General features: G+C 43.3%; 1 protein-coding gene across 1 annotated transcript in view; it reads right to left on the bottom strand.

Moving 5' to 3' along the window:
- Positions 1–27,517, bottom strand: part of LOC118400335 (metabotropic glutamate receptor 2-like) — a 75,951-nt gene that overhangs the window by 34,884 nt on the left and 13,550 nt on the right. Inside the window, exon 2 of the mRNA XM_035797050.1 lies at positions 24,613–25,349. Coding sequence (XP_035652943.1) covers positions 24,613–25,140 — 528 coding nt within the window. The 5' untranslated portion in view covers positions 25,141–25,349. The remainder of the gene's footprint in view (positions 1–24,612; positions 25,350–27,517) is intronic.

Here is a 27,517-nt window from a genome sequence, read left to right as displayed (position 1 = left end):
ATGTGGTACGAATCTGCTATTTTTATACTTTAGAACCGGAACCCCCATCAGAAGCTAGCCAGCTAAATAGCTACTAACTACTAGTCAGTCAGCCACTGCTAGCGGTCTTCACCATTCCCTCGGACAGCAGCCAGCTTCAGCTCGGTCAATACCTGCCAGTCTGCCCAGCGCAATATCAACAATCAGCATATCAGACTGCTTTTTCTCTACCACATCACCGGATTCATACCGCAAGCTCTGGACCATTACACCGGATCATCGCGGCTAGCGAGCTGCAACATGAGTGGCTACTGCTGGCTAATGCCTCTGTCCCGAAGCAAGCACCAGTTAGCCTTGAGCTAGCCTCGAGCTAGGCCCATCTCCCGGCTAGCCGAAGAGGTCTTCCCAAATAATTATTGGGCTACAATACCTCTTTTGCCAACTGGCCTGGACCCTTTATTGCCAACACGGAGCCCCACCGATCCATCATGATTGGTCTGCCGACGTAATCGTCAGAGGAGGTTTCAACAGGCTTTTCCATTGCGACGTTGTCGAAGAGCAATCTGCTAGGCCCGGCCTGCTAGCTTTCTGATTCGCCGTGTCTCCAGCTCACCTAGCGTAGTAGCAACTACCGAACGGCTCCCTGACTCACCTTTTGCTGCTCATTGGACCCTATGATCACTCAGCTACACATGCCTCTCCCTAATGTCAATATGCATTGTCTACTGCTGTTTAGGTTAGTTATTATTATTTTATTTCACTGTAGAGCCCCCAGCCACTCCCAACATGCTTTAGACAGCTGTGTTTTCTCACCTCCCACACATGCGAAGACCTCATCTGGCTTAACTGGTGCCTCCAGAGACACAACCACTCTCAACGTCACATAATTCCTAGGTTTACCTCCACTGTACTCACATCCTACCATACCCTTGTCTGTACATTATGCCCTGAAGCTATTCTACCACGCCCATAAATCTGCTCCTTTTATTCTCTGTTCCCAATGCACTAGACGACCAGTTCTTATATCCTTCAGCCGTACCCTTATCCTACTCCTCCTCTGTTCCTCTGGTGATGTAGAGGTTGACCCAGGCCCCGTAGCCTCCAGCACCACACCCTATTCCCAAGACACTCTCATTTGATGACTTCTGTAACCATAAAAGCCTTGGTTTCATGCATGTTAACATCAGAAGCCTCCTCCCTAAGTTTGTTTTATTCACTGCTTTAGCACACTCCGCCAACCTTAATGTCCTAGCCGTGTCTGAATCCTGGCTTAGGAAGGCCACCAAAAATTCTTACATTTCCATCCCCAACTACAACATTTTCCGACAAGATAGAACTGCCAAAGGGGGCAGAGTTGCAATCTACTGCAGAGATACCCTGAAGAGTTCTGTCATACTATCCAGGTTCGTGCACAAACAATTCATGCTTCTACTTTTAAAAATCCACCTTTCCAGAAATAAGTCTCTCACCGTTGCTGCTTGTTATAGACCCCCCTCAGCCCCCAGCTGTACCGTGGACACCATATGTGAATTAATTGCCCCCATCTATCTTCAGAGTTCGTACTGTTAGGTGACCTAAACTGGGATATGCTGATCACCCCGGCCGTCCTACAATCTAAGCTAGATGCCCTCAATCTCACACAAATTTTCAATGAACCTACAAGGTACAACCCTAAATTCGTAACAATGGACACCCTCATAGATATCATCCTGACCAAATTGCCCTGTAAATACACCTCTGCTGTCTTCAACCAGGATCTCAAGGATCGCTGCCTGATTGCCTGCGTCCGTAATGGGTCCTCGGTCAAACGACTGCCCCTCATCACTGTTAAATGCTCCCTAAAACACTTCAGCAAGCAGGCCTTTCTAATCGACCTGGCCCGGGTATCCTGGAAGGATATTTGACCTCATCACGTCAGATGCCTGGTTGCTATTTAAAAGTGCTTTCCTCACCATTTTAAATAAGCATCCCCCATTCAAATAATGTAGAACTAAGAACAGATATAGCCCTTGGTTCACCCTAGACTTGACTGCCCTTGATCAGCACAAAAACATCATGTGGCGTACTACATTAGCATTGAATAGCCCCCGCGATATGCAACTTTTCAGGAAAGTCAGGAACCAATATACACAGTCAGTTAGGAAAGCTAGGCTAGCTTTTTCAAACAGAAATTTGCATCCTGTAGCACTAATTCCAAAACGTTTTGGGACACTGTAAAATCCATGGAGAATACGAGCACCTCCTCCCAGCTGCCCACTGCACTGAGGCTAGGAAACACTGTCACCATCGATAAATCTAAGATAATAGAGAATTTCAATAAGCATTTTTCTACGGCTGGCCAGGCATTCCACCTGGGTACCTCTACTCCTGCCAACAGCTCTACACCCCCCGCAGAAACTTGCCCAAACAGATCACCGACCATTTTGAATCCCACCGTACCTTCTCGACTATGCAATCTGGTTTCCAAGCTGGTCATGGGTGCACCTCAGCCATGCTCAAGGTCCTAAACGATATCATAACCGCAATCGACAAAAGACAGTACTGTGCAGCTGTCTTCATGGGACCTGGCCAAGGCCTTCGACTCTGTTAATCACTGCATTCTTATCGGCAGACTCAATAGCTTTGGTTACTCAAATGACTGCCTCGCCTGGTTCACCAACTACTTCTCAGATAGAGTTCAGTGTGTCAAATCGGAGGGCCTGTTGTACTGACTTATGGCAGTCTCTATGGGGGTGCCACAGGGTTCAATTCCCGGGACGACGGTTTTCTCTGTATACATCAATGATGTCGTTCTTGCTGCTGGTGACTCTCTGATCCACCTCTATGCAGACGACACCATTCTGGATACATCTGGCCCTTCTTTAGACACTGTGTTAACAAAACTACAAACGAGCTTCAATGCCATACAACACTCCTTCAGATGCTTCCAACTGCTTTTAAATGCTAGTAAAACTAAATGCATGCTAATTCAACCGATTGCTGCCCGCACCCGCCCGCCCGACAAGCATCACTACTCTGGACGGTTCTGACTTAGAATATGTGGACAACTACAAATACTTAGGTGTCTGGTTAGACTGTAAACTCTTCTTCCAGACTCGCATTAAGCATCTCCAATCCAAAATATATTTCGCAACAAAGCCTCTATGCCCGCAAGGTTCGAGCAAGGCCCCTCCCAAACCCCCCCAAAACAGGAAAACAGCTAATTTCCTGCAGTTCTACAAATTTGGCCCCCAAAAAAGCTGCGAGGGTGTGTGGTACACCAGTGCATGCACGGCTTCGTGAAGGCGCGCACACACACACACACACACACACACACACACACACACACACACACACACACACACACACACACACACACACACACACACTCAATACTAAGGAAGTGGAGGTTCAAAGACAATGTCATATGTGTGTTGAAGTATCTCCTTCCCAGGGTATGGCTAACAGACTATAGCAGGAGATTCCATACTTAGAATCAACACCAGTTCACTTCTCAAGAGTTCAGTTGCTTGGCAACCGCCCTTAAAATGTTCCACCAGGTGGAAATGTGACCCGGTTGGACCCTAGAGGAGCGGATCTCTCTCATCAGAGCTGCCCTCTCCTTGCCGAGTGATACGGGGCTCCCATACTGTAATCGGTCACTTAAATATGCTCTGCCAGGGACCCCACAGTCACTACAGCAGACCACACACACTGCTGCTAAAGCTGTCATTCGGGAAAAGGAAGGAAGGAATTCATGTATAGGCATGCATGTGTCACAGGCTTTGGTTTTTCCATTTATTTTCAAGGATGGACGTTAGCAGGTTAGAACGTGGGGCACACCGACTCGTTAGTCACTATGTGTTACACCTGTGCTGGCTTGTCCATCTCATTAGTCGAAAGATGTTTCACCTGTGCTGGCTTGTCCATCTCATTAGTCGAAAGATGTTTCACCTGTGCTGGCTTGTCCATCTCATTAGTCGAAAGATGTTTCACCTGTGCTGACCCAGATTATATTTAAGAATGGATGGTCCAGTGCTCCAGTTGTTTTGAAAGACGTGGAGGGTTAACAACTAGTTGGCTCTCGCTATTTGATTTCTAGAAAAACAATCCTTTATCTGATCTTCCCTGTTTTTGTTTTGCTTCCTGTCTTTAAGTTTGATGTGAGTTTATCTTTTGTTTGCTTCTTGTTGGGCAAATTTTATGGGAGCTCATGGTGGGTGTCTTTTCGGTCCCAGTTGTTGTTGCTAGTCAACTTTCAGTGGACACCACAATGAGTGTCCTTCAGAACCCATCTTAAAACTCCAACCTGTTTTGTTTTGGTTGTTGTCTGTGACTCTTTCTTAGTTCACCCTTCTGTTTGAGTGACAATGTTTGGTTTTCTTGCTGGGGAACGTAACACGTGCATATCTTAAAAATTAGGTTGGCACTTCATCTTGACAGGTTTGTCTTCTGAAGCCCTTGCAACTCTATCACTATCTCACTCAGGTCTCATCCATCTTCATCAACCCATTCCCATCCATTCTGTCTCAGATTGAGCATTGTACAAAATGGTAATGACATTGCGTGTCTCCGATCCAAGTGTTCAGGAGATCCAAGTGTTCAGGAGATCCTTCCAACTGGGATCGACTTCCCTTATTCCTTACCCCCATTTTCTCACGCCGTAAGATCGTCTAGCTAAGCAAACTGGGAGCAGACTAAAATGTTGCCACACAAGATATAAAGGCATTCATTCACATGTAAGATGGACAGTGCACACACTCATTCAGTGGTGCAGAGGAAATTATGTGGATTGTGAGACTGTATGAATAGAGTTCTGCTGAGCCACTGAATAATCCAATCAGATGTCATTTATTTATGATTTGGGGGAGCATGTTCTTTACAATTCGTCATGAATTATGCATTTCCACTGCATGGCTTTACTGATACATTTCATAATTATTGTCATTTCTGGCATGAATTCGATCATGTGTGCACAGCCATGTAATATCCACTGGGTGAGTCGCGTGTTCCCAGAAATTTGCACTGTCTAGAACCAGATGAAAACCGCTGAGGACTAAACATAGCTATTGTTTTTCCTCTTTAAGATAAGAATGAGATGTTTGAGCTCTCTGCTAGCACAGCCCAGAACCTCATTATCATAGTATAAATTAGGATGATTTTTCTGGTGTAGTAAATGTCAACCAATGTTTTTGTAAGAATGTGTATGAGTGTGTGTGTGCATTTGTGTGTGCGTGCATTTGTGCGTGTGCGTGTTTGCCTGCATGTGTGTAATTATGTGCGTCTTCTATCAGATGTTGCCATCTCGTTCACCTCTAAATGGCACCCTGTCTCATTAATTAGAGAGTCTCAGGCTGCGACTGGGGAATGTGCTAAAACATTCCTCTTTAAATAAAAGGAGGATTCTGGGATACGCAGCAGGAACTCAGGAACTCTTACTCTGCTCTTTCTCACTCTCAAAGAGCACAGAAGGAAGAGCCTTAATATGATAATGATGGGCACGGTTTTTAGTGTTTCACTCTACACAGAGTAAGGATGACACAATCACGCTCACTATTAACAGAGATAATTTAACTCCTGAATCAACACTAAAGATGTTTTAAAAAAATCTTTAACACTAGGTAACACTGACCTATTTTCTTTGTAGCAGTGTCAGTGAGTCATGTTTAACAGGACTGTTGTCGAGGGTAACGCTGCTGGAGCCTCTGCAATACTTTAATTACAGCCTAGCCCCAAGGCTAAATGTTCCTCGCTGTAATTGTAGAATATACTGCATCACTAATTAACACACGCATGGCTGTTGATGAAAACAGTGCTAAAGCTCTCTCAATACTCATTGATACCCACTGAAATATCGGTATCTGTGAAAACAGCACAGCAGCATACCACCCTGCATCCCACTGCTGGCTTGCATAGGAAGCTAAGCAGGGTTGGTCCTAGATGGAAGACCAGATGCTGCTGGAAGTGGTGTTGGGGGGCACCTGCTGGCCAGGCCCCAGGATAGATCCACCCAGAGATCACATCTGACTCTGGGACACAACAACAACCCGGCAGGCTGCAGCAGCACCAACCTGCTCACTGTGACCAGTCCAGACTCGCCGGCGGCCATGTTCTGCTGCATCTTCAAGGCGATGGGGACGTTTACCAGGAGGTGAGGTGTTCTGTGGCCTGACTGGCTGACTAGCCCATCTCCCTGTAGGTTCCCCATACATCAGATATGATCACCTGGGGTTCACCCGGACAAGGCCCCTAGTCTGGTATTATACAGGGAGAGGAGGGGGCTGATGAGCCATAGGCTTCAGAGCTGTAGAACCTGCAGCTAGTGTAAAAGATGCCCACACACACTCATTACTCACTCCGCCTGCATATCTCTGAATAACATAATCTCTGGCTCACTCTGACTACTGTACCTGTTAGGAGCACAGGAAATCCTTGTTTATGGGGCCATCAATCAGTCTCTATGAATCATAGTCCGCACAATGTGAGCCTTTGTAGAAATTGTGTTTGCGAAGCCAAAGTGCTAAAGACATGAATGATAAAGGAAGTGCAATACAAGAGAAGATTAGTCTTAATAATTGAGGGCTAGTTTGCTCAGCACACAAAGGGAAGACTGAACAAAACGCCCTATAAAGCACAGACAGTGGTGTCGCGATGAAGGTGATGAAAGATTTACACTCCCTGGAACCCTGTGGAGCGGTCTGGGCCAAATTCAATCAACCTAACTAGACTCGGTCTAGTTCATCAGAAAGACACCTACTGGCCCACCAGCTCACCACTACAACATAGAGAGCAGTGGAGGCTCCTGAGAGGAGGAAGGGGAGGACCATCCCCTACAGTGAATAAAAGTGGGGGAAAAAATAAAAATTATAATAGTATAAATAGTCACCAAATAATTGATTAAAACACACTATTTTGCAAAGAAGGTCTCCAGTAGCCTCCACAGCACCACGGTGTAACCGGAGGACAGCTCGTTTCTGTTCTCCTCTGTGTACATTGACTTCAGAATAAAGGTAAAATAAAATAAAAACTTCAATACAAAACCTAGGAGGCTCATTGTTCTCAACCTGTTCCATAGACTTACACAGTAAATATGACAACTTCCGGAGGACGTCCTCCAACCTATCAGAGCTCTTGCAGCATGAACTGACATGTCCACCAAAACAAAGAATCAGAGAATGAATCTAGTATTGAATGCATAAGCTACAGCTAGCTAGTACTACAGTGGATAACATGTGGTGAGTAGTTGACTCAAATAGAGAGAAAGACAGTAGTTGAACCATATTAATTTCTTTCATGATGAAAGAGAAGTGAGAAATAGAGATGTCATTTTTTTCCACTTACAGCTGAAGTCGGAAGTTCACATACACCTTAGCCAAATACATTTATACACCGTTTTTCACAATTCCTGACATTTAATCCTAGTAAAAATGCCCTGTATTAGGTCAGTTAGGATCACCACTTTATTTTAATAATGTGAAATTCCAGAATAATAGTAGAGAATTTAATTTCAGCTTTTATTTCTTTCATCACATTCCCAGTGGATCAGAAGTTTACATACACTCAATTAGTATTTGGTAGCATTGCCTTTAAATAGTTTAACTTGGGTCAAACGTTTCACTTAGCCTTCCACAAGCTTCCCACAATAAGTTTGGTGAATTTTGGCCCATTCTACCTGACAGAGCTGGTGTAACTGAGTCAGGTTTGAAGGCCTCCTTGCTCGCACACACTTTTTCAGTTTTGCCCACACATTTTCGATGGGATTGAGGTCAGGGCTTTGTGATGGCCACTCCAATACCTTGACTTTGCTGTCCTTAAGCCATTTTGCCACAACTTTGGAAGTATGCTTGGGGTCATTGTCCATTTGGAAGACTCATTTGCGACCAAGCTTTAACTTCCTGACTGATGTTTTCAATATATCCACATCATTTTCCATCCTCATGATGCAATCTATTTTGTGAAGTGCACCAGTCCCTCCTGCAGCAAAGCACCCCCACAACATGATGCTGCCACCCCCGTGCTTCACGGTTGGGATGGTGTTCTTCGGCTTGCAAGCATCCCCCTTTCTCCTCCAAAGATAACGATGGTTATTATGGCCAAACAGTTCTATTTTTGTTTCATCAGACCATTTCTCCAAAAAGTACGATCTTTGTCCCCATGTCCAGTTGCAAACCGTAGTCTGTCTTTTTTATGGCGGTTTTGGAGCAGTGGCTTCTTCCTTGCTGAGCGGCCTTTCAGGTTATGTCGATATAGGACTCGTTTTACTGTGGATATAGATACTTTTATACCTGTTTCCTCCAGCATCTTCACAAGGTCCTTTGCTGTTGTTCTGGGAATGATTTGCACTTTTCGCACCAAAGTACGTTACTGCATGATTGTCGCGAGTTTACAAACATGTTAGTTCTATTAGCTATGCTAAATATGACCCTACTGTAGCTAATATGGTGACAACGATGTAGTCTGTGTGTAGTGATTTGGCTTGGGAAGGTTTTATCGTCTGGTCACATACAGCTGATGTGTTGTGCATTGAGGTTCACAAGCGAAGGGAAGAGGTGAGCGGAGGAGAGTGCATAGATGCGAGAAGGAATACAATGTGGCTTTAATGCTACATCCGCAATAACATCTGCTAAACATGTGTATGTAACAAATAAAATGTGATTATATTTGATGAAAGTCAACTGTGTTAACACGTGATCAGGGGTATATTCATTCCGCTCATTCTGTTGAAAAACGGTTCTTAAACGGAAGCAAACGGACCAAAACAGGGATAAACATACCTGAATTTGACAAATAGAAACTCTCGTTTGCAAATGTTGGACTAATGATTACACCCTATATCAGCTTGATGCAGGCAAGAGTATGCAAGGTGGTATTGAATGTCAGTCTGTCATTTTAAATTTGTCTCTCGACCTGTGTGCACCTACGTTGTAAACTGTCATTCATAGGCTAGGTTTTAGCAACCTCATGATGGGTATAGGGAAAATTTGAGTATCAATTAGCCTAAACCTATTGCTGTTACATTGAGCTGGGTGAATGGAATATGAATGACAGTCATTCAAAATGCTGTCATAGAAATAAGAGCATGCTTGTTAAAAAAACAATACGTCCTCCCTCATCTTAAACTGCACTGACCACCACTGATAGAGAGTGAGAGGGAACTCCTCAGCACAAATAGCAGCACAAACAGATCAGGTACCAGACTATCCCCTTCATCCTCTGAGACTGTGTAGTCTAAGTACAGGGCAGAGGGCATGTGGTTAAAAAGAAGGTTATCCAAAGGCTGGGGGCATCGTCAGGCAGGCAAGTGGGTCTATTCAACCCGCTGAAAAAGTCAGTGGAGCAACTGCGTGTATAGCTCGGGAAGAACTGAAAACAGAGGCTGATAATAGCAGCTCCATAAATTAACACAGGACAAGGGCATGCTCCCTGAGAGGAGACAGTAGCCCCAGATATAGTCCTTCGCCAAAGTTACACTACGTTTGTCAAGCCTGTGTTTGCATGCCCTCCATCCCCTCTCTCTATCATTTGAATCTCTCTATTCCCTACCTCCTCACAGGAGCTTTCTCTCTATGTTAGGTATTTATGTTTGTTTTGAAGGAATACGCTGTACATTAGATTAGAATTAGTAATAGCACATTGCTGTATTCAGTCTGATATTTTCTACTTAAAATGTAGCTTGTTGTAGTGGAGTCTCATCATTATGTAGCATTTAGATGATGGCTAGATCAGTGCATGTTTTGCACTGTCTCTGGATCCCCCTCTCAGCCTGTTGACAGGAGAGGGAAATTAATGATTAACAAATAGTTCAAATAATTCTCAAATTACCCCTTAAACTATAGGGATAACACACGATGTCATCAGTATCTAAAATGAAGCACGGTGTAGCATTCACCAAAGCACCCCAGAGAGGAAGCCATCCCAAGCTTTTTACATACCTTTATTACATACTTTTATCCTGTCATATGGGCATATCTCATGCAGAGAGCAGTCCCTCCCCCACTGGCTAGAATGGTCCACTCTATTATTCATCCAACCCTTCCTGCCTCCCAAGCAGCCTCGGCTTTCTGCCGATGAAGCAGAGCACAGTAAGGGGAAGAAAGGACTGCAAAGATTCCATCTGGAGGTTTAATAATGGCTTGGACCCTAATTGAAATATATTGGTGGTCTGTGGCTGTATGGGGAGGGATCATTTTAGGCAAGAGAATTCTTTGACATTTTTTAATTTTTTTATTTCACTTTTATTTAACCAGGTAGGCTAGTTGAGAACAAGTTCTCATTTGCAACTGCGACCTGGCCAAGATAAAGCGTAGCAGTGTGAACAGACAACACAGAGTTACACATGGAGTAAACAATTAACAAGTCAATAACACAGTAGAAAAAAGGGGAGTGCACAATGTGTGCAAAAGGCATGAGGAGGTAGGTGAATAATTACAATATTGCAGTTTAACACTGGAGTGATAAATGATCAGATGATCATGTACAGGTAGAGATATTGGTGTGCAAGAAAGCAGAAAAGTAAATAAATAAAAACTGTGGGGATGAGGTAGGTGAAAATGGGTGGGCTATTTACCAATAGATTATGTACAGCTGCAGCGATCGGTTAGCTGCTCAGATAGCTGATGTTTGAAGTTGGTGAGGGAGATAAAAGTCTCCAACTTCAGCGATTTTTGCAATTCGTTCCAGTCACAGGCAGCAGAGTACTGGAACGAAAGGCAGCCGAATGAGGTGTTGGCTTTAGGGATGATCAGTGAGATACACCTGCTGGAGCGCGTGCTACGGATGGGTGTTGCCATCGTGACCAGTGAACTGAGATAAGGCGGAGCTTTACCTAGCATGGTCTTGTAGATGACCTGGAGCCAGTGGGTCTGGCGACGAATATGTAGCGAGGGCCAGCCGACTAGAGCATACAAGTCGCAGTGGTGGGTAGTATAAGGTGCTTTAGTGACAAAACGGATGGCACTGTGATAAACTGCATCCAGTTTGCTGAGTAGAGTGTTGGAAGCGATTTTGTAGATGACATCGCCGAAGTCGAGGATCGGTAGTATAGTCAGTTTTACTAGGGTAAGCTTGGCAGCGTGAGTGAAGGAGGCTTTGTTGCGAAATAGAAAGCCGACTCTTGATTTGATTTTCGATGTTTGATATGGGTCTGGAAGGAGAGTTTGCAGTCTAGCCAGACACCTAGGTACTTATAGGTGTCCACATATTCAAGGTCGGAACCATCCAGTGTGGTGATGCTAGTCGGGCATGCGGGTGCAAGCAGCGATCGGTTGAAAAGCATGCATTTGGTTTTACTAGCGTTTAAGAGCAGTTGGAGGTCACGGAAGGAGTGTTGTATGGCATTGAAGCTCGTTTGGAGGTTAGATAGCACAGTGTCCAATGACGGGCCGAAAGTATATAGAATGGTGTCGTCTGCGTAGAGGTGGATCAGGGAATCGCCCGCAGCAAGACCAACATCATTGATATATACAGAGAAAAGAGTCGGTCCGAGAATTGAACCCTGTGGCACCCCCCACAGAGACTGCCAGAGGACCGGACAACATGCCCTCCGATTTGACACACTGAACTCTGTTTGCAAAGTAATTGGTGAACCAGGCAAGGCAGTCATCCGAAAAACCGAGGCTACTGAGTCTGTCGATAAGAATATGGTGATTGACAGAGTCGAAAGCCTTGGCAAGGTCGATGAAGACGGCTGCACAGTACTGTCTTTTATCGATGGTGGTTATGATGTCGTTTAGTACCTTGAGTGTGGCTGAGGTGCACCCGTGACCAGCTCGGAAACCAGATTGCATAGCGGAGAAGGTACGGTGGGATTCGAGATGGTCAGTGACCTGTTTGTTGACTTGGCTTTCGAAGACCTTAGATAGGCAGGGCAGAATGGATATAGGTCTGTAACAGTTTGGGTCCAGGGTGTCTCCCCCTTTGAAGAGGGGGATGACTGCGGCAGCTTTCCAATCCTTGGGGATCTTAGATGATATGAAAGAGAGGTTGAACAGGCTGGTAATAGGGGTTGCGACAATGGCGGCGGATAGTTTCAGAAATAGAGGGTCCAGATTGTCAAGCCCAGCTGATTTATACGGGTCCAGGTTTTGCAGCTCTTTCAGAACATCTGCTATCTGGATTTGGGTAAAGGAGAACCTGAAGAGGCTTGGGCGAGGAGCTGCGGGGGGGCCGGAGCTGTTGGCCGAGGTAGGAGTAGCCAGGCGGAAGGCATGGCCAGCCGTTGAGAAATACTTGTTGAAGTTTTCGATAATCATGGATTTGTCGGTGGTGACCGTGTTCCCTAGCCTCAGTGCAGTGGGCAGCTGGGAGGAGGTGCTCTTGTTCTCCATGGACTTCACAGTGTCCCAGAACTTTTTGGAGTTGGAGCTACAGGATGCAAACTTCTGCCTGAAGAAGCTGGCCTTAGCTTTCCTGACTGACTGCGTGTATTGGTTCCTGACTTCCCTGAACAGTTGCATATCGCGGGGACTGTTCGATGCTATTGCAGTCCGCCACAGGATGTTTTTGTGCTGGTCGAGGGCAGTCAGGTCTGGAGTGAACCAAGGGCTGTATCTGTTCTTGGTTCTGCATTTTTTGAACGGAGCATGCTTATCTAAAATGGTGAGGAAGTTACTTTTAAAGAATGACCAGGCAACCTCAACTGACGGGATGAGGTCAATGTCCTTCCAGGATACCCGGGCCAGGTCGATTAGAAAGGCCTGCTCACAGAAGTGTTTTAGGGAGCGTTTGACAGTGATGAGGGGTGGTCCTTTGACTGCGGCACTGTAGCGGATACAGGCAATGAGGCAGTGGTTGCTGAGATCCTGGTTGAAGACAGCGGAGGTGTATTTGGAGGGCCAGTTGGTCAGGATGACGTCTATGAGGGTGCCCTTGCTTACAGAGTTAGGGTTGTACCTGGTGGGTTCCTTGATGATTTGTGTGAGATTGAGGGCATCTAGCTTAGATTGTAGGACTGCCGGGGTGTTAAGCATATTCCAGTTTCGGTCACCTAACAGAACAAACTCTGAAGCTAGATGGGGGGCAATCAATTCACAAATGGTGTCCAGGGCACAGCTGGGAGCTGAGGGGGGTCGGTAGCAGGCGGCAACAGTGAGAGACTTATTTCTGGAGAGAGTAATTTTCAGAATTAGTAGTTCGAACTGTTTGGGTATGGACCTGGAAAGTATGACATTACTTTGCAGGCTATCTCTGCAGTAGACTGCAACTCCTCCCCCTTTGGCAGTTCTATCTTGACGGAAGATGTTACAGTTGGGTATGGAAATCTCTGAATTTTTGGTGGCCTTCCTGAGCCAGGATTCAGACACGGCAAGGACATCAGGGTTAGCAGAGTGTGCTAAAGCAGTGAGTAAAACAAACTTAGGGAGGAGGCTTCTGATGTTGACATGCATGAAACCAAGGCTTTTTCGATCACAGAAGTCAACAAATGAGGGTGCCTGGGGACATGCAGGGCCTGGGTTAACCTCCACATCACCCGTGGAACAGAGAAGTAGTAGTATGAGGGTGCGGCTAAAGGCTATCAAAACTGGTCGCCTAGAGCGTTGGGGACAGAGAATAAGAGGAGCAGGTTTCTGGGCATGGTAGAATATATTCAGGGCATAATGCGCAGACAGGGGTATGGTGGGGTGCGGGTACGGGTACGGCGGAGGTATGCCCAGGCACTGGGTGATGATGAGAGAGGTTTTATCTCTGGACATGCTGGTTGTAAAGCTCCTATGATAGAGCTGGAACGGAGTTGTGAATGTGTGTATGTAAATGCAGGTGATCGTGTTCAGAGTGTGTAAGAGAATGTCCACAATTCTCTCGCTCTCAACGATCAAATTGATCAGAAATACAGTGTAGACATTGTTAATGTTGTAAATGACTATTGTAGTTGGAAATGGCAGATTTGTATGGAAAATCTACATAGGCGTACAGAGACACATTATCAGCAACCATAATTCCTGTGACGTCCAATGACGTTATGTTAGCTAATCAAAGTTTAGCATTTTAAAAGGCTAATTGATCATTAGAAAACCCTTTTGCAATTATGTTAGCACAGCTGAAAACTATTGTGCTGATTAAAGAAGCAATACAACTGGCCTTCTTTAGACAGATGAGTATCTGGAGCATCAGCTCCAGCTGTGCTTTGGGTCATTGTCGTGTTGTAGGAGGAAATTGACACCAATTAAACGCTGAGGTGAGAGTATGGCATGGCGTTGCAAAATGGAGTGAAAGCCATCCTTCTTCAAGATCCCTTTTACCCTGTACAAATCTCCCACTTTACCACCACCAAAGCACACCCAGACCATCACACATGACCGTATGGTACGTAAGAAGTCCCCATCAAACCAATCCAACCTGTGGGAGGTGTTTCAGGAAACATGGGGTGAAATCTCTTCAGATTACCTAAACAAATTGACAACTAGAACGCCAAAGTTCTGCAAGGCTGTAATTACTACAAATGGAGGATTCTATGACGAAAGCAAAGTTTGAAGGACACAATTATTATTTCAATTAAAAATCATTATTTATAACCTTGTCGACGTCTTGACTATATTTCCTATTTATGTTTTCATGGAAAACAAGGACATTTCTAAGTGACCCCAAACTTTTGAACAATAGTGCATTTATATACGGGTGTGTAATATACATACTACTGTTCAAAATTATGGGGTCACTTAGAAATGTCCTGGTTTTTGAAAGAAAACCACATTTTTTTGTCCATTAAAATAACATCAAATTGATCAGAAATACAGTGTAGATGGCAATTGTAGCTGGAAACGGCTGATTTAGGCGTGCAGAGGCCCATTATCAGCAACCAATGGCACGTTGTGTTAGCTAATCCAAGATTGTCATTCTAAAGGGCTAATTGATCATTCGAAAACTCTTTTGCAATTATATTAGCACAGCTGAAAACTGTTGTGCTGATTAAAGAAGCAATACAACTGGCCTTCTTTAGACTAGATGAGTATCTGGAGCATCAGCATTTGTGGGTTCGATGACATTATCAAAATGGCCAGAAACAAATAACTTTCTTCTGAAACTCGTCAGTCTCTTCTTGTTTGAGAAATGAAGGCTATTCCATGCGAGAAATTGCCTGAATTGTATTGAAGGTTTCTTACATCGCTGTGTACTACTCCCTTCACAGAACAACGCAAACTGACTCTAACCAGAATAGGAAGAGGAGTGGGAGGCCCCGGTGCACAACTGAGCAAGAGGACAAGTACATGAGAGTGTCTAGTTTGAGAAACAGACACCTCACAAGTCCTCAATTGGCAGCTATGTCTACACTCTATTTCTGATTAATTTGATGTTATTTTAATGGACAAAAATGTGCTTTTCTTTAAGAAACAAGGACATTTCTAAGTGACACCAAGCTTTTAAACGGTAGTGTATATACAGTGCATTCGGAAAGAATTCAGACCCCTTGGCTTTTCCCACCTTTTGTTACGTTACAGCCTTATTCGAAAATTGATTAAATATTTGTTTCCCTCATCAAGCTACACACAATACCTCATAATGACAAACCGAAAAAGGAATACCATATTTACATAAGTATTCAGACCCTTTGCTATGAGACTCAAAATTGAGCTCATGTGCATTCTGTTTCCATTGATCATCCTTGAGATTTTTACAACTTGATTGGATTCACCTGTGGTAAATTCAATTGATTGGACATAATTTGGAAAGGGTGTCAAAACATTTCTGCAGCATTGAAGGTCCCCAAGAACACAGTGGCCTTAAGCGGAAGAAGTTTGAAACTACCAACTCTTCCTAGAGCTGGCCGCCCGGCTAAACTGAGCAATCAGGGGAGAAGGGCCTTGGTCAGGCAGGTGACCAAGAACCCAATGGTCACACTGATAGAGCTCCAGAGTTCCTCTGTGGAGATGGGAGAACCTTCCAGAAGGACAACCTTCTCTGCAGCACTGCACCAATCAGGCTTTTATGGTAGAGTGGCTAGATAAGTAAAAGGCATATGACAGCCCACTTGGAGTTTGCCAAAAGGAACCTCAAGGACTCTCAGACCATGAGAAACAAGATTCTCTGGTCTGATGAAACCAAGATTGAACTATTTGGCCTGAATCCCAAGCGTAACGTCTGGAGGAAACTTGCCACCATTCCTACGGTGAAGCATGGTGGTGGCAACATAAGTTTTACAAGGACAGGGACTGGGAGACTATGCAGGATCGAGGGAAAGATGAACGAAACAAAGTACAGAGAGTTTCTTGATGAAAACCTGCTCCAGAACACTCATGTCCTCATGGAAGGTTCACCTTCCAACAGTACAACGAATATGAGCACACAGCCAAGACAACGCAGGAGTGGCTTCAGGACAAGTCCCTGAATGTCATTAAGTGGCCCAGCCAGTTCCCGGACTTGAACCCGATCAAACATCTCTGGAGAGATCTGAAAATAGCTGTGTAGCGACGCTCCCCATCCAAACTGACAGAGCTTGAGAGGACCTGCAGAGAAGAATGGGAGAAACTCCCCCAAAAAACAGGTGTGCCAATCAATGCCAAGCTTGTAGCGTCAAAACCAAGAAGACTCAAGGCTGTAATAGTTGCCAAAGATGCTTCAACAAAGTAATGAGTAAAGGGTCTGAATACTTATGTAAATGTGATATTTCAGTTTTATTTTTTATACACAGAAAAAATGTTGCTGTGTCATTATGGGGAATTGTGTGCAGATTGATGAGGGATTTTAAAAATATATATACATTTTACAATAAATTGTAGAAGAAGTGAAGGGGTCTGAATAGGGCCCCCAATTAGTAGGCCTTTCCACACGTGCTTTTGAGGCGCTTTCCTTGCTTAGCCTCCCCAGTCAGTCGCTACTGCTGCTACTGTTACTGCTGCTGAGAGTAATCATGCTGTCACTAGTCATACCATCAGCCCATCCTCCTCAACCCAACATCTGCTGCGTGTCTTCATCTGACAGGCCCACTGCTGGAGTGTGAATTACCAGGGAAGAGAAGAGCTCCTCTAAATCCTTTAAATGAAATCAGCCAAGCATATGGGCAAACAGGTAAACAGATCTGCCATACAGAACCCATTTTCATTAAAGCTCCTGTGTTAACATTTCACTAAACATGAAGCACCGTAATTGCTTGCCGGTACTTTAGTTTAAGTAGAGACAGTTTATATGATCATCAATCATCGTGTCCCTGCTCTATTCTATGGAGCGAAACCATGGCTATCTGGACAGTGACATAGATTTGCAGAACAGTTGCTGCATCAGTATTTATCTTGTATGGTTTGGGATTGTTCAAATCCCCAAGAGTTGGAGATACATTTAGAAACTAGGAGCAATTCAGTGTTTGGTTAGAAGAAGAAAAAACATCTCCTTATATCAGAAAGTATATTTAGCAAGAATCTAAGAAAACTCTCTGTACTTATAACCAGCAACCATACACCGAGTATACCGAACATTAGGAACACCTTCCTAATATTGATTTGCACCCCCCCCCCCCATATTGTCAGGGCAGGGATGCAGGACCATGTTGACTCCAATGCTAACCACAGTTGTGTCAATTTGGCTGGATGTCCTTTGGGTGGTGGACCGTTCTTGATACACACGGGAAACTGTTGAGTGTGAAAAACCCAGCACCGTTGCAGTTCTTGACACAAACCGGTGCGCCTGGCACCTACTACCAGACCTCGTTCAAAGACACTTAAATCTTTTGTCTTGCCCATTCACCCTCTGAATGACACAGATAAACAATCTATGTCTCAATTGTCTCAAGGCTTGATAATTATTCTTTAACCTGTCTCCTCCCCTTCATCTACACTCATTTAAAGTGGATTTAACAAATAACATTAATAAGGGATCATAGCTTTCACCTGGATTCACCTGGTCAGTCTGTCATGGAAAGAGCAGGTTTTTTTCAGTGTTTTGTATACTCATTGTAGGTAAGATCCCAGTATGAGTTGATAGATTAGAGCAGCATAAACAAAGCTCATAAGCATGTATTTAGGGTGGGCCCAGCCCCGAAAGTGACTATTTACACAATGCAAAAGGTTTCATTCTCTTCTCAGGAATTCAGCCTTCTCTGTGTTGCTCTTCAACCCATTCTGTCACACCTCTGTGAAGCAGAGGTTCTGTTGTGATAACATCCTGTAGCTCTTTCACTTTGTTCCTGACCTGCACTGGTGAGATACACTGTCTCTTTTTCTCTCACCACCCCAGGGACTCTTGAGGCATGGCCTTTCAGGCTATGACTTCTTGTCTATCTCCCTCTCTGATCATGCCTAGAATAATGTATTGTCATGCTAGTATTGTAACTTAAGCTTAATGCATTGTATAATGTTATCATTCATTTTAGAACAGAAAATTCTCAGACCTTTCTTGACCTTATTATTATTTTAACTCAACTATAGTCTCTTGCATACTACTAAATTATCTTTATGGAGTCAGATATTCAGTTAAATAGACTTCATCATATTAATTACATAGTCTTATTATGGGTTGCATGTGAGGTACTGTATATAATAATACATATATGATAAATATTACCCCACTTTAGTACATGGTGACCCCAACGTGATATATTATACAGATCATTTGGGCTGAACTGGTATTTATTCCATTAGATTTGCGTGATGTGTGATGGGGAATATGCAAGCAACGGATCTGTTTGAGAAATGGCAATCAACTCGTATTAGTGATTTGATAAAAAAGGCAAGTAAAGTCTCACATTTGATTCGAATAGGGATTACATTTTTCAGTACTGGCAATATATTGGCATGTAAAAGAAAACATCTAAGAGGATCTTAATTCTAGACCTTGCTGTATCTTTACTTGGCAAAAACTAATTGCGACACAGCAAACTAGGGGTGAGCATGCTTGATACCACTGTGATACCACTATGGGGCGGCAAGTAGTTTAGCAATTATAGTGTTAACCTCACTAGGGTAGGGGGCACTATTTTCACCTCCGGATGAAAAGCGTGCCCAAAGTAAACTGCCTGTTACTCAGGCCCAGAAGCTAGGATATGCATATAATTGCTAGATTTGGATAGAAAACACTCTAAAATAATGTCTGTGAGTATAACAGAACTGATATGGCAGGCAAAAACCTGTGAAAAATCCATTCAGGAAGTTTTCAGGAAGTTTTCCATTGACTGCCTATACAGTATCCAATGATTTAGGACTCAGATTGCACTTCCTATGGGTTCCACTAGATGTCAAGTCTTTATAAATTGTTTCAGGCTTGTATTCTGAAAAATTAGAGTTAGACTACCATCTTTTATATTGACAAAGCTATTGTCTGGTTGAAATATTATTGATTATTATGACTAAAAACAACCTGAGGATTGATTATAAACATCATTTGACGTGTTTCTACAAACTTTACTGATACTTTTGGGATTTTTCGTCTGCCTGCTGTGACCGCCTTGGAGCCATTGGATTACTGAACAAAACGCGCCAACAAAACAGAGGTTTTTGTATGTAAAGAGGGACTTTATTGAACAAAACAAACATTTATTGGGTAACTGGGAGTCTTGTGAGTGCAACCATATGAAGATCATCAAAGGTAAGTGATTAATTTTATCGATATTTCTGACTTTAGTTACTCCTCTACTTGGCTGGTAAATGTTTGTAATGTTTTGTGTGCTGGGCGCTGTCTTCAGATAATCGCATGGTATGCTTTCGCCGTAAGGCCTTTTTAAAAACTGACACAATGGTTGGATTAACAAGAAATTAATCTTTAAGCCGATGTATAACACTTGTATGTGTTTTGAATTTTTATTATGAGTATTTCTGTTTTTGATTTTGGTGCTCTGCAATTTCATCGGATGTTAGCCAGGTGGGACTCCCACACACCCTAGAGAGGTTAAACCAGTAACCAAAAGGTTGCTGGTTCAAATACCCGATCCAACAAGGTGAAAAATCTGTCAATGTGCCCTTAAGCAAGGCACTTAACCCTAATTAGCTGCAGGGCCGCCGTATTACTATGACTGATCCTGTAAAACAACACATTTCACTGCACCTATCTGGTTTATGTGATAATCAAAGGGACATCGAAGTGCAAAATAGAGCAGCTCAAGCATGCAAAAAATAGCAGGTTATTTCTACATGATGCACAGCGAGATTTGTTAGATAAGCTCCAAAACGACATTTCTGACTCAGATAGAGATAGCGGGTTTGTCGCACAGTCAGTCGCACCTATGGGTGTGGTGTGCCCATCCACACCACTCTCTAGTGTGTGAGCAGATCAAGCTACTGAAACAGCCCCTGTTGCTGGTACAAAGAGACCACAAAGCATTATTGTAATGCTGTAAAAGTAAAAGGGAAGGAAAGGGGATATCAAATAAGTGGTGCAATTGAATGCATTCAACCGAAAGAATAGCATACGGTCAGGCACTGTTGGAATCTTGGCAGAGTAAATCCTCATTCACATTTCAGGCAGCCTGCCGGCCCACAGAGTAGGACTTCCTATCCAGTTAGGTTCGCTAACTTTTGTCACAGAAGCAGTCATACTATGCAGAGATGTTGAGATTTAGGGAGGGGCTGACCATCTCGATTCTACTTGCAGCATAAAGTAGATTGGGAGCTTTCTCCTAAAATTTAGGCTATAGATTATTTGAAGATGTGTTAACTAATTCTTCCTTTACAACTCAATGGTTTCCACAATACCAGTCAAAACTTTGGACACATTGAAGGATTTTTCTTTATTTTTACTATTTTCTACACTGTAGAATAATAGTGAAGATATAAAAACTATGAAATAACATATACGGAATCATGTAGTAACCAAAAAAGTGTTAAACAAATCAAAACATATTTAATATTTGAGATTCTTCAAAGTAGCCACCCTTTGCCTTGATGGTCCTTCTGTGGCTCAGTTGGTAGAGCATGGCGCTTGTAACGCCAGGATAGCGGGTTCGATTCCCGGGACCACCCATACGTAGAATGTATGCACACATGACTGTAAGTCGCTTTGGATAAAAGCGTCAGCTAAATGGCATATATTATTATTATTATTATTATTATATTATGACAGCTTTGCACACTCTTTGCATTCTCTCAACCAGCTTCATGAGGTAGACACCTGGAATGCATTTCAATTAACAGGTGTGCCTTGTTAAAAGTTAATTTATGGAATTTCTTTCCTTCTTAATCCGATGAGCCAATCAGTTGTGTTATGACAAGGTAAGGGTGGTATACAGAAGGTAGCCCTATTTGGTAAAATACCAAGTCTATATCATGGCAAGAACAGCTCAAATAAGCAAAGAGAAACGACAGTCCATCATTACTTTAAGACATGAAGATCAGTCAATGCGGAACATTTCAAGAACTTTTAAAGTTTCATCAAGTGCAGTCGCAAAAACCATCAAGCGCTATGATGAAACTGGCTCTCATGAGGACCGCCACCAGAAAGGAAGACCCAGAGTTACCTCTGCTGCAGAGGATAAGAGAAACTGCAGTCCAAATGAATGCTTCACAGCGATCACAGATACATCTCAACATCAACGGTTCAGAGGATACTGCGTGAATCATGCCTTCATCATCAAATTACTGCAAAGAAACCACTACTAAAGTACACCAATAATAAGAAGAGACTTGCTTGGGTCAAGAAACAAGAGCAATGGACATTAGACCAGTGGAAATCTGTGCTTTGGTCTGATGAGGCCAAATTTGAGATTTTTGGATCCAACCGATGTCTTTGTGAGACGCAGAGTAGGTGAACGGATGATCTCTGCATGTGTGGTTTCCACCATGAAGCATTGAGGAGGAGGTGTGATGGTGTGGGTGCGCTTTGTTGGTGACACTATCAATGATCTATTTAGAATTCAAGGCACACTTCACCAACATGGCTACCACAGCATTCTGCAGTGATATGCCATCCCATCTGGTTTGCACTTAGTGGGACTATCATTTGTTTTTCAACAGGACAAGGGCTAATTGTCCAAGAAGGAGAGTGATGGAGTGCTGCATCAGATGACCTGGTCTCCACAATCACCCGACCTCAACCCAATTGAGATGGTTTGGGATGAGTTGTGCCGCAGAGTGAAGGAAAAGCAGCCAACAAGTGCTCAGCATATGTAGGAACTCCTTCAAGACAGTTGGAAAATCATTCCAGGTAAAGCTGGTTGAGAGAATGCCAAGAGTGTGAAAAGCTGTCATCAAGGCAAAGAAAGGGTGGCTACTTTAAAGAATATAAAATATAAAACATATCTTGATTTCTTATTTTTTATTTAACTAGGCAAGTCAGTTAAAAACCAATTCTTGTTTACAATGATGGCCTACCCCGGATGATGCTGGGCCAATTGTGCGCCGCCCTATGGGACTCCAAATCACGGCCGGTTGTGAAACAGCCGGGAATGGAACCAGGGTCTGTAGTGACGCCTCTGGCTCTGAGAAGCAGTGCCTTAGACCGCTATCTTTATTATTATTCTACAATGTAGAAAATAGTAAAGATAAAAGAAAAATCCAAACTTTTGACTGGTACTGTATATCCATTTGTGACATCTACATACAGAAGGTATTTTTGTGAATGTCCCTGCAAACAATAATTAGTCGTTAGGACAACCCCGGGATGTCACAAAATAGTCACATGAAGTCGTCAGGACGTTGTGTCATGGTCCACTTGAGGTTTTGTCTAGTTTCCGGTTGGTCTCTGTTTTTAGGATGTTATTGGGACCAAACCTCCCGGGGGCCATGACACAACATCCCAAGAATGTGCTAAAAACGTCCTCGGGGACATCCACGGGACCAACCAGGAACATAGACAAAACCTCCAGTGGACCATGACACATTGTCCTAAAAATGTTCAGGTGACCTTCAGAGGACCATGACACAATGCCCCAAGAATCTCCTAAAAACATCTCAGGGTCAAACTGAGACATATAAAAAGTTCCCCCAGAGAATGTTCCCTTGGGACCATCATGCAACATCTTAAGGACTAGGAAAATGAAAGCCCTGGGAACTTACAGGGAACTATTGAAAGGTTCCCTAGAGAATGTTCCCTTAGGACCATCACACAATGTCCTAAGGACTAGTCAAATCAAAGTCCTAAGAACATCCTAAAAAGGTCCTAACATTGTCCTCAGTGACGTCCTGGGAACTGACAGGGAACTAGACAGAGGTCCCCCAGAGAACTTTCATTCGGGATCATCACGCAATGCTCCTAGAACATTCTCAAAAAGTGGGATAACGTTGCGCCAAAATCATCAAGGTACCTAATGGAAACGTTCCCTGTTTGCTGGGGTGCTTTTTTATCTACACAGATTGCTAGACATAATGTAGTGGCTCCTGTTAAGACACAAATAATATTTTGTTTTCCTATGCGTAGTACATGTGGCTAAGTCCATCTGAATGTATAGATGTGTGTGTGCTATGAACCGTCATTGCCTTGTTTCTCACAAAATGGCCTTAGAACCTTCACCATTGATATGGTAATGTTGGGTGCTGTAAATTGAGATGCTACACTTCATTTCCAAATTGCTTGTGAAACCACTCTTATCCTATAAATGTATTTATATTTTGAGTTGCTTGAAAGTTGTTTTGATTTAACTTCAAGAATTGTTCTTCATTTCCCAGGCTCCAGTCCCCGCAGGAAATTAGAATTTGTTCTTAACTGACTTTCTTGCCTCGTTAAATAAAGGTTAAATAAAATATATATATATATTTTCTCTCAAAGGGATATTAATATTAATTTAAAATACTGTATGTTGTGATCTCTGATCATCTTGATAAAACCACATCTGAAGTTGCTATTGACCAATCCAATCAGATAAAAATACTGTAGTATTGTATGTTTATTGAAATATTGAATTCATCTGTGATGTCTTGGACAGTCTCTTTGTTTTGCGCTTACAAAGAAGACTGTATCATTCCTTTCTAGCTTGCTTGCAGGAAGACATTTGCAGGAAGTATATTTGCATGTCTAAAGCAGAAGACAATGCTACCCGCCAAAAGGACCCTCCTGAATTGTTGCTGCTAGGGCCATGGACTACTGGTCTGAAGATTGTCTACAGTGACTACAGTGCTGGTCGTCCAGTTGTGAACACTTCTGTCTGATTCAGAATCAGCTGTGTTCAAGCGAGGATTAAGTAGGGCGGCCCAGCTAATTGAAGTGACTGTTTACACTTTTATTGTCTTCTCAGGAATTTAGCCTTCTCCGTGTTGCTCTCCAAACCCCATTCTGTGATGCAGATATTATTTTGTGATAACGTCCTGCAGGTCTGATATTTGATTGGAGCTTAACGTTACATTAATACTATTGAACAAAAACTCAGATTTTGAATTGAAAAAACTCAGATGTTATAAAGGGGTCTCGGATTCATTGTCTCTTTGTTCCTGACCTGTGCTGGAGAGATACACCCTTTTTCTCTTTTAGGTTATGACTTCTATCTCTCTCCCTCTCGGATCATGCCTAGAATACTAATGCTAAAGCTTGAGCTTTATGTCATGAATAATGTTATCATTCATTTTAGATTATTAAATATCTGCCTTTGATATAGACCATTCTCAGACCTTTCTTGACCTTAGTATTACTTTAACTCAACTATACTCTCTTGCATATTGCTAAATTATCTTTATGGAGTCAGATATTCATTTTAATAGACTTTGTCATATTAATTGCATTGTATTATTACAGGTCGCATGTGAGGTATATATATACAATACATATATTATCCATTTTACCCCCATACATGCTGTGTCAGTGCTGTACCTGTATGGAGACGTCGCTGTAGGAGCCTCCTATCACCCCAGAGATGGCCAGAGGGACGTCGTCATGGATGGCGTAGGAGCCATCAGGGCAGGTGTACTCACTGTCGTCCACCTTGGTGAGGGAGGCACGGACAAACTCCAGGCTCTGTTCCAGGGCATAAGTGTCCTTAGAGCAGGTGTCCAGGATGTGGGCTCCCAGCCGTATCCCAGGCAGCAGGTGCTCGTCCTTGTTAATCTCGTCCAGGGCTAACAACATGGCCTCCAGTCTCTGAATACCTCTCTGAGCGTTGATCTTCCCACAGTCCTCAGGCCCCTCGCCCTTCTGGTGCACAGGGAACAGACCCCCTATGATCAGGTCTCCATCCACTGTGATCTCTCTCTTGGTGTCTGTGTTGAAACCTGACATGGAGAGACCCAGTGGGGCCTGGGCCAGGAGGTACACACACACACACAGTAGGCAGAGGGGGGAGAGGTGGAGCGGTTGGGGCAGGGGGCGCAGCCCCAACCAAGGGGAACTCCCCGATGACATGTCCCTGGGCCCTGTGTGAGTCAGATCACTGCTGTCTGGTGCTTCTCTTCTTCTGATTTCCTCTGTCTCTGGAATTGGGGAGGGTACAGTACGCTAGCAAGGCACAGAGAAGCGGGGCACGAGATCTCAAAGAGCTAGCTTTTTTTTGTCCTGTCTGAAGCCATCTACTACATCAATGGCATTGTCTTCAAAGTTCTGGAGATTACAGCCTGTGGATCAAAAAGAGGAGGAGTCAGTCAATGCTTCAACACAATGAGACCTTTGTCTTACACACACTTTCTCATTTCCAACAAATATCCTCTTTACGAGACAGTAATATTTGTGTTGTATTATTCCATTGAAATTTGTGTTCATAATAACTGATGTGGAAACAGGGATATTCATTGGATAATGACACATTGAAATAAAAGTTATGAGAGCATTTCTAATAGTTACACATACTGTGTACAGTACAACACTACATAGACTAGTGAAGGGGTACTCAAATTGGAGAAGGTCTGGTCACACAAATGTCCTAAGTGGCAAAGATCCAGATGGATATTGTCTTTTATCGCCTTAGTAATAAACTTGTACCTCGAAACGCATGTAACCACGAACTGTTCACGCCGTCTTGTTGGGGGAAAGAACATTTAGCAGTTTTAAAACCAAGTTCTTGCAATTCTACACATTTTGTCATGGGGCGAGAAACAAATGTTGCAGTTTTAGAGCCGACTTCCTGCAATTCTACACATTTTGTCATGGAGGGAGAGAAAATGTTGCAGTTTTAGAGCCGATTTCCTGCAATTCTACAAATGTTGCCGTCTTATGTATGTTTATATAATAGCTGAGTGACAAAATCAATGCCTCCTTGGAGTTGAAGCCCCTGGGCACATAATCTGGCCAATGATAACTACAAGATTTAAGATAGCTGGTTAGCCTAACTTACCTGACTAACATGGGCTAGTTGACCAACTGGACATTTCTGACAGGTTATACCATTTAAAAAAAAATTACTTTGGTAATATTTTCACAAGTGTGTGGTCAAATTTCACAACTTTCATTACAAAAGCACATTTAAGCACATTTTCAACACAAATATCACACAGTAACTTTTGCACAAAGCTAATCAGTGTTTCATCTAGAAATACCTTTCATATAAAGTAATTGCCTTTCACAATGCAATATGCTCACATAAATTTTTATATGATTCTCTTCTCATTTGTTTAAATATATTTGACCATCACTTAATGGCTAATCACTTAACCGCTTGGTACACCTATAGATTTTAAACTGGTTTGTCTACTATATATGGATTTTGAGAACTACAGAAATAAAATGTGTGTTTGTAAAGTATAAACATTGAATGTATGATACATGATAACCATACATGACTGTAGTAACCACAATTGGTCACCATATAAAAGGGGGTGTGTGTGAACACTTGGTGCCATGGGCGAAACCTCTTCGGGAGACAATCCAAGTGCCTAGAAAACGTGGGGGGAACATCTCCATGTGCGCAGCTCTCTCTGAAGATGTTGTGGCAGGACGTAGGCCATTACTTGGATCCAACAATGCTGCACACCCCAATGTGTCTTAATTAAATTTAGTGGCCTGTCAAGGTGAAGGTGTCACCTATGTTATTATGTGGGTCAATCTCAGGTTCCACCACGCTGAGGTGGTTCAGGCATGGTTTCGGGCCCATCTCCGATTTGTGACCATATACCTGCCCCCATACTCTCATTTCCTCAATCCTATTGTGGATTTTTCTTCAGCATGGAGGTGGAAGGTGTACGATCACCATCCCCATGAGCAAGCCACCCTCTTTCTGGCCACGGATGAGGCATCTGACGAAATCAATGCAGACCAATGTCAAGCTTGGATTCGCCATGCCAAAAGGTTTTTCTTAAGGTGCATGATCAATGAGGACATTCACTGATGTGGATGAGAATTTATGGCCAAATGCTCAAGACTAAGCGGAGCGACACAGAGGAATCCAAGAGCAGACTCAGATGAGGAAACAGGGATGAGTGAACCAAAATATGTATTGTTACACAGGGAGATATGGAGTGCAGATCCGGGGAAGCTTGGATGAGTTGCAGAAAAAACAGATTTGGAGACTAAGGTTGGACTAAGGTTGGAGTTAGCTGAGTAGAACAGGGTAAGTGGTGGTAGTGGTGGTGAGTGAAATCCAGAGCACGGTAGTTGGGTGGTGAGATGTGGAACAGGAGCCAGAGACAGAGCGGTAACTGCAATGAGAGGATAAATGGTGTCAGGCAGGGAAACAGGCACAGCAGAGTAACAGGATCTTGAATAATCATAAATAGCTAGAATCATGAACTGACTGAGCAGAGATTACGATCTGGCAGAGTGGAAGTGGCAGGACTGAGTATTTGTAGAG

The sequence above is a fragment of the Oncorhynchus keta genome, chromosome 21 (assembly GCF_023373465.1).
Source record: "Oncorhynchus keta strain PuntledgeMale-10-30-2019 chromosome 21, Oket_V2, whole genome shotgun sequence".
In the NCBI taxonomy this organism is placed as follows: domain Eukaryota; kingdom Metazoa; phylum Chordata; class Actinopteri; order Salmoniformes; family Salmonidae; genus Oncorhynchus; species Oncorhynchus keta.
Note: the sequence above shows the minus strand (reverse complement) of the source record. Positions and strands in the feature narration are given on the sequence as shown.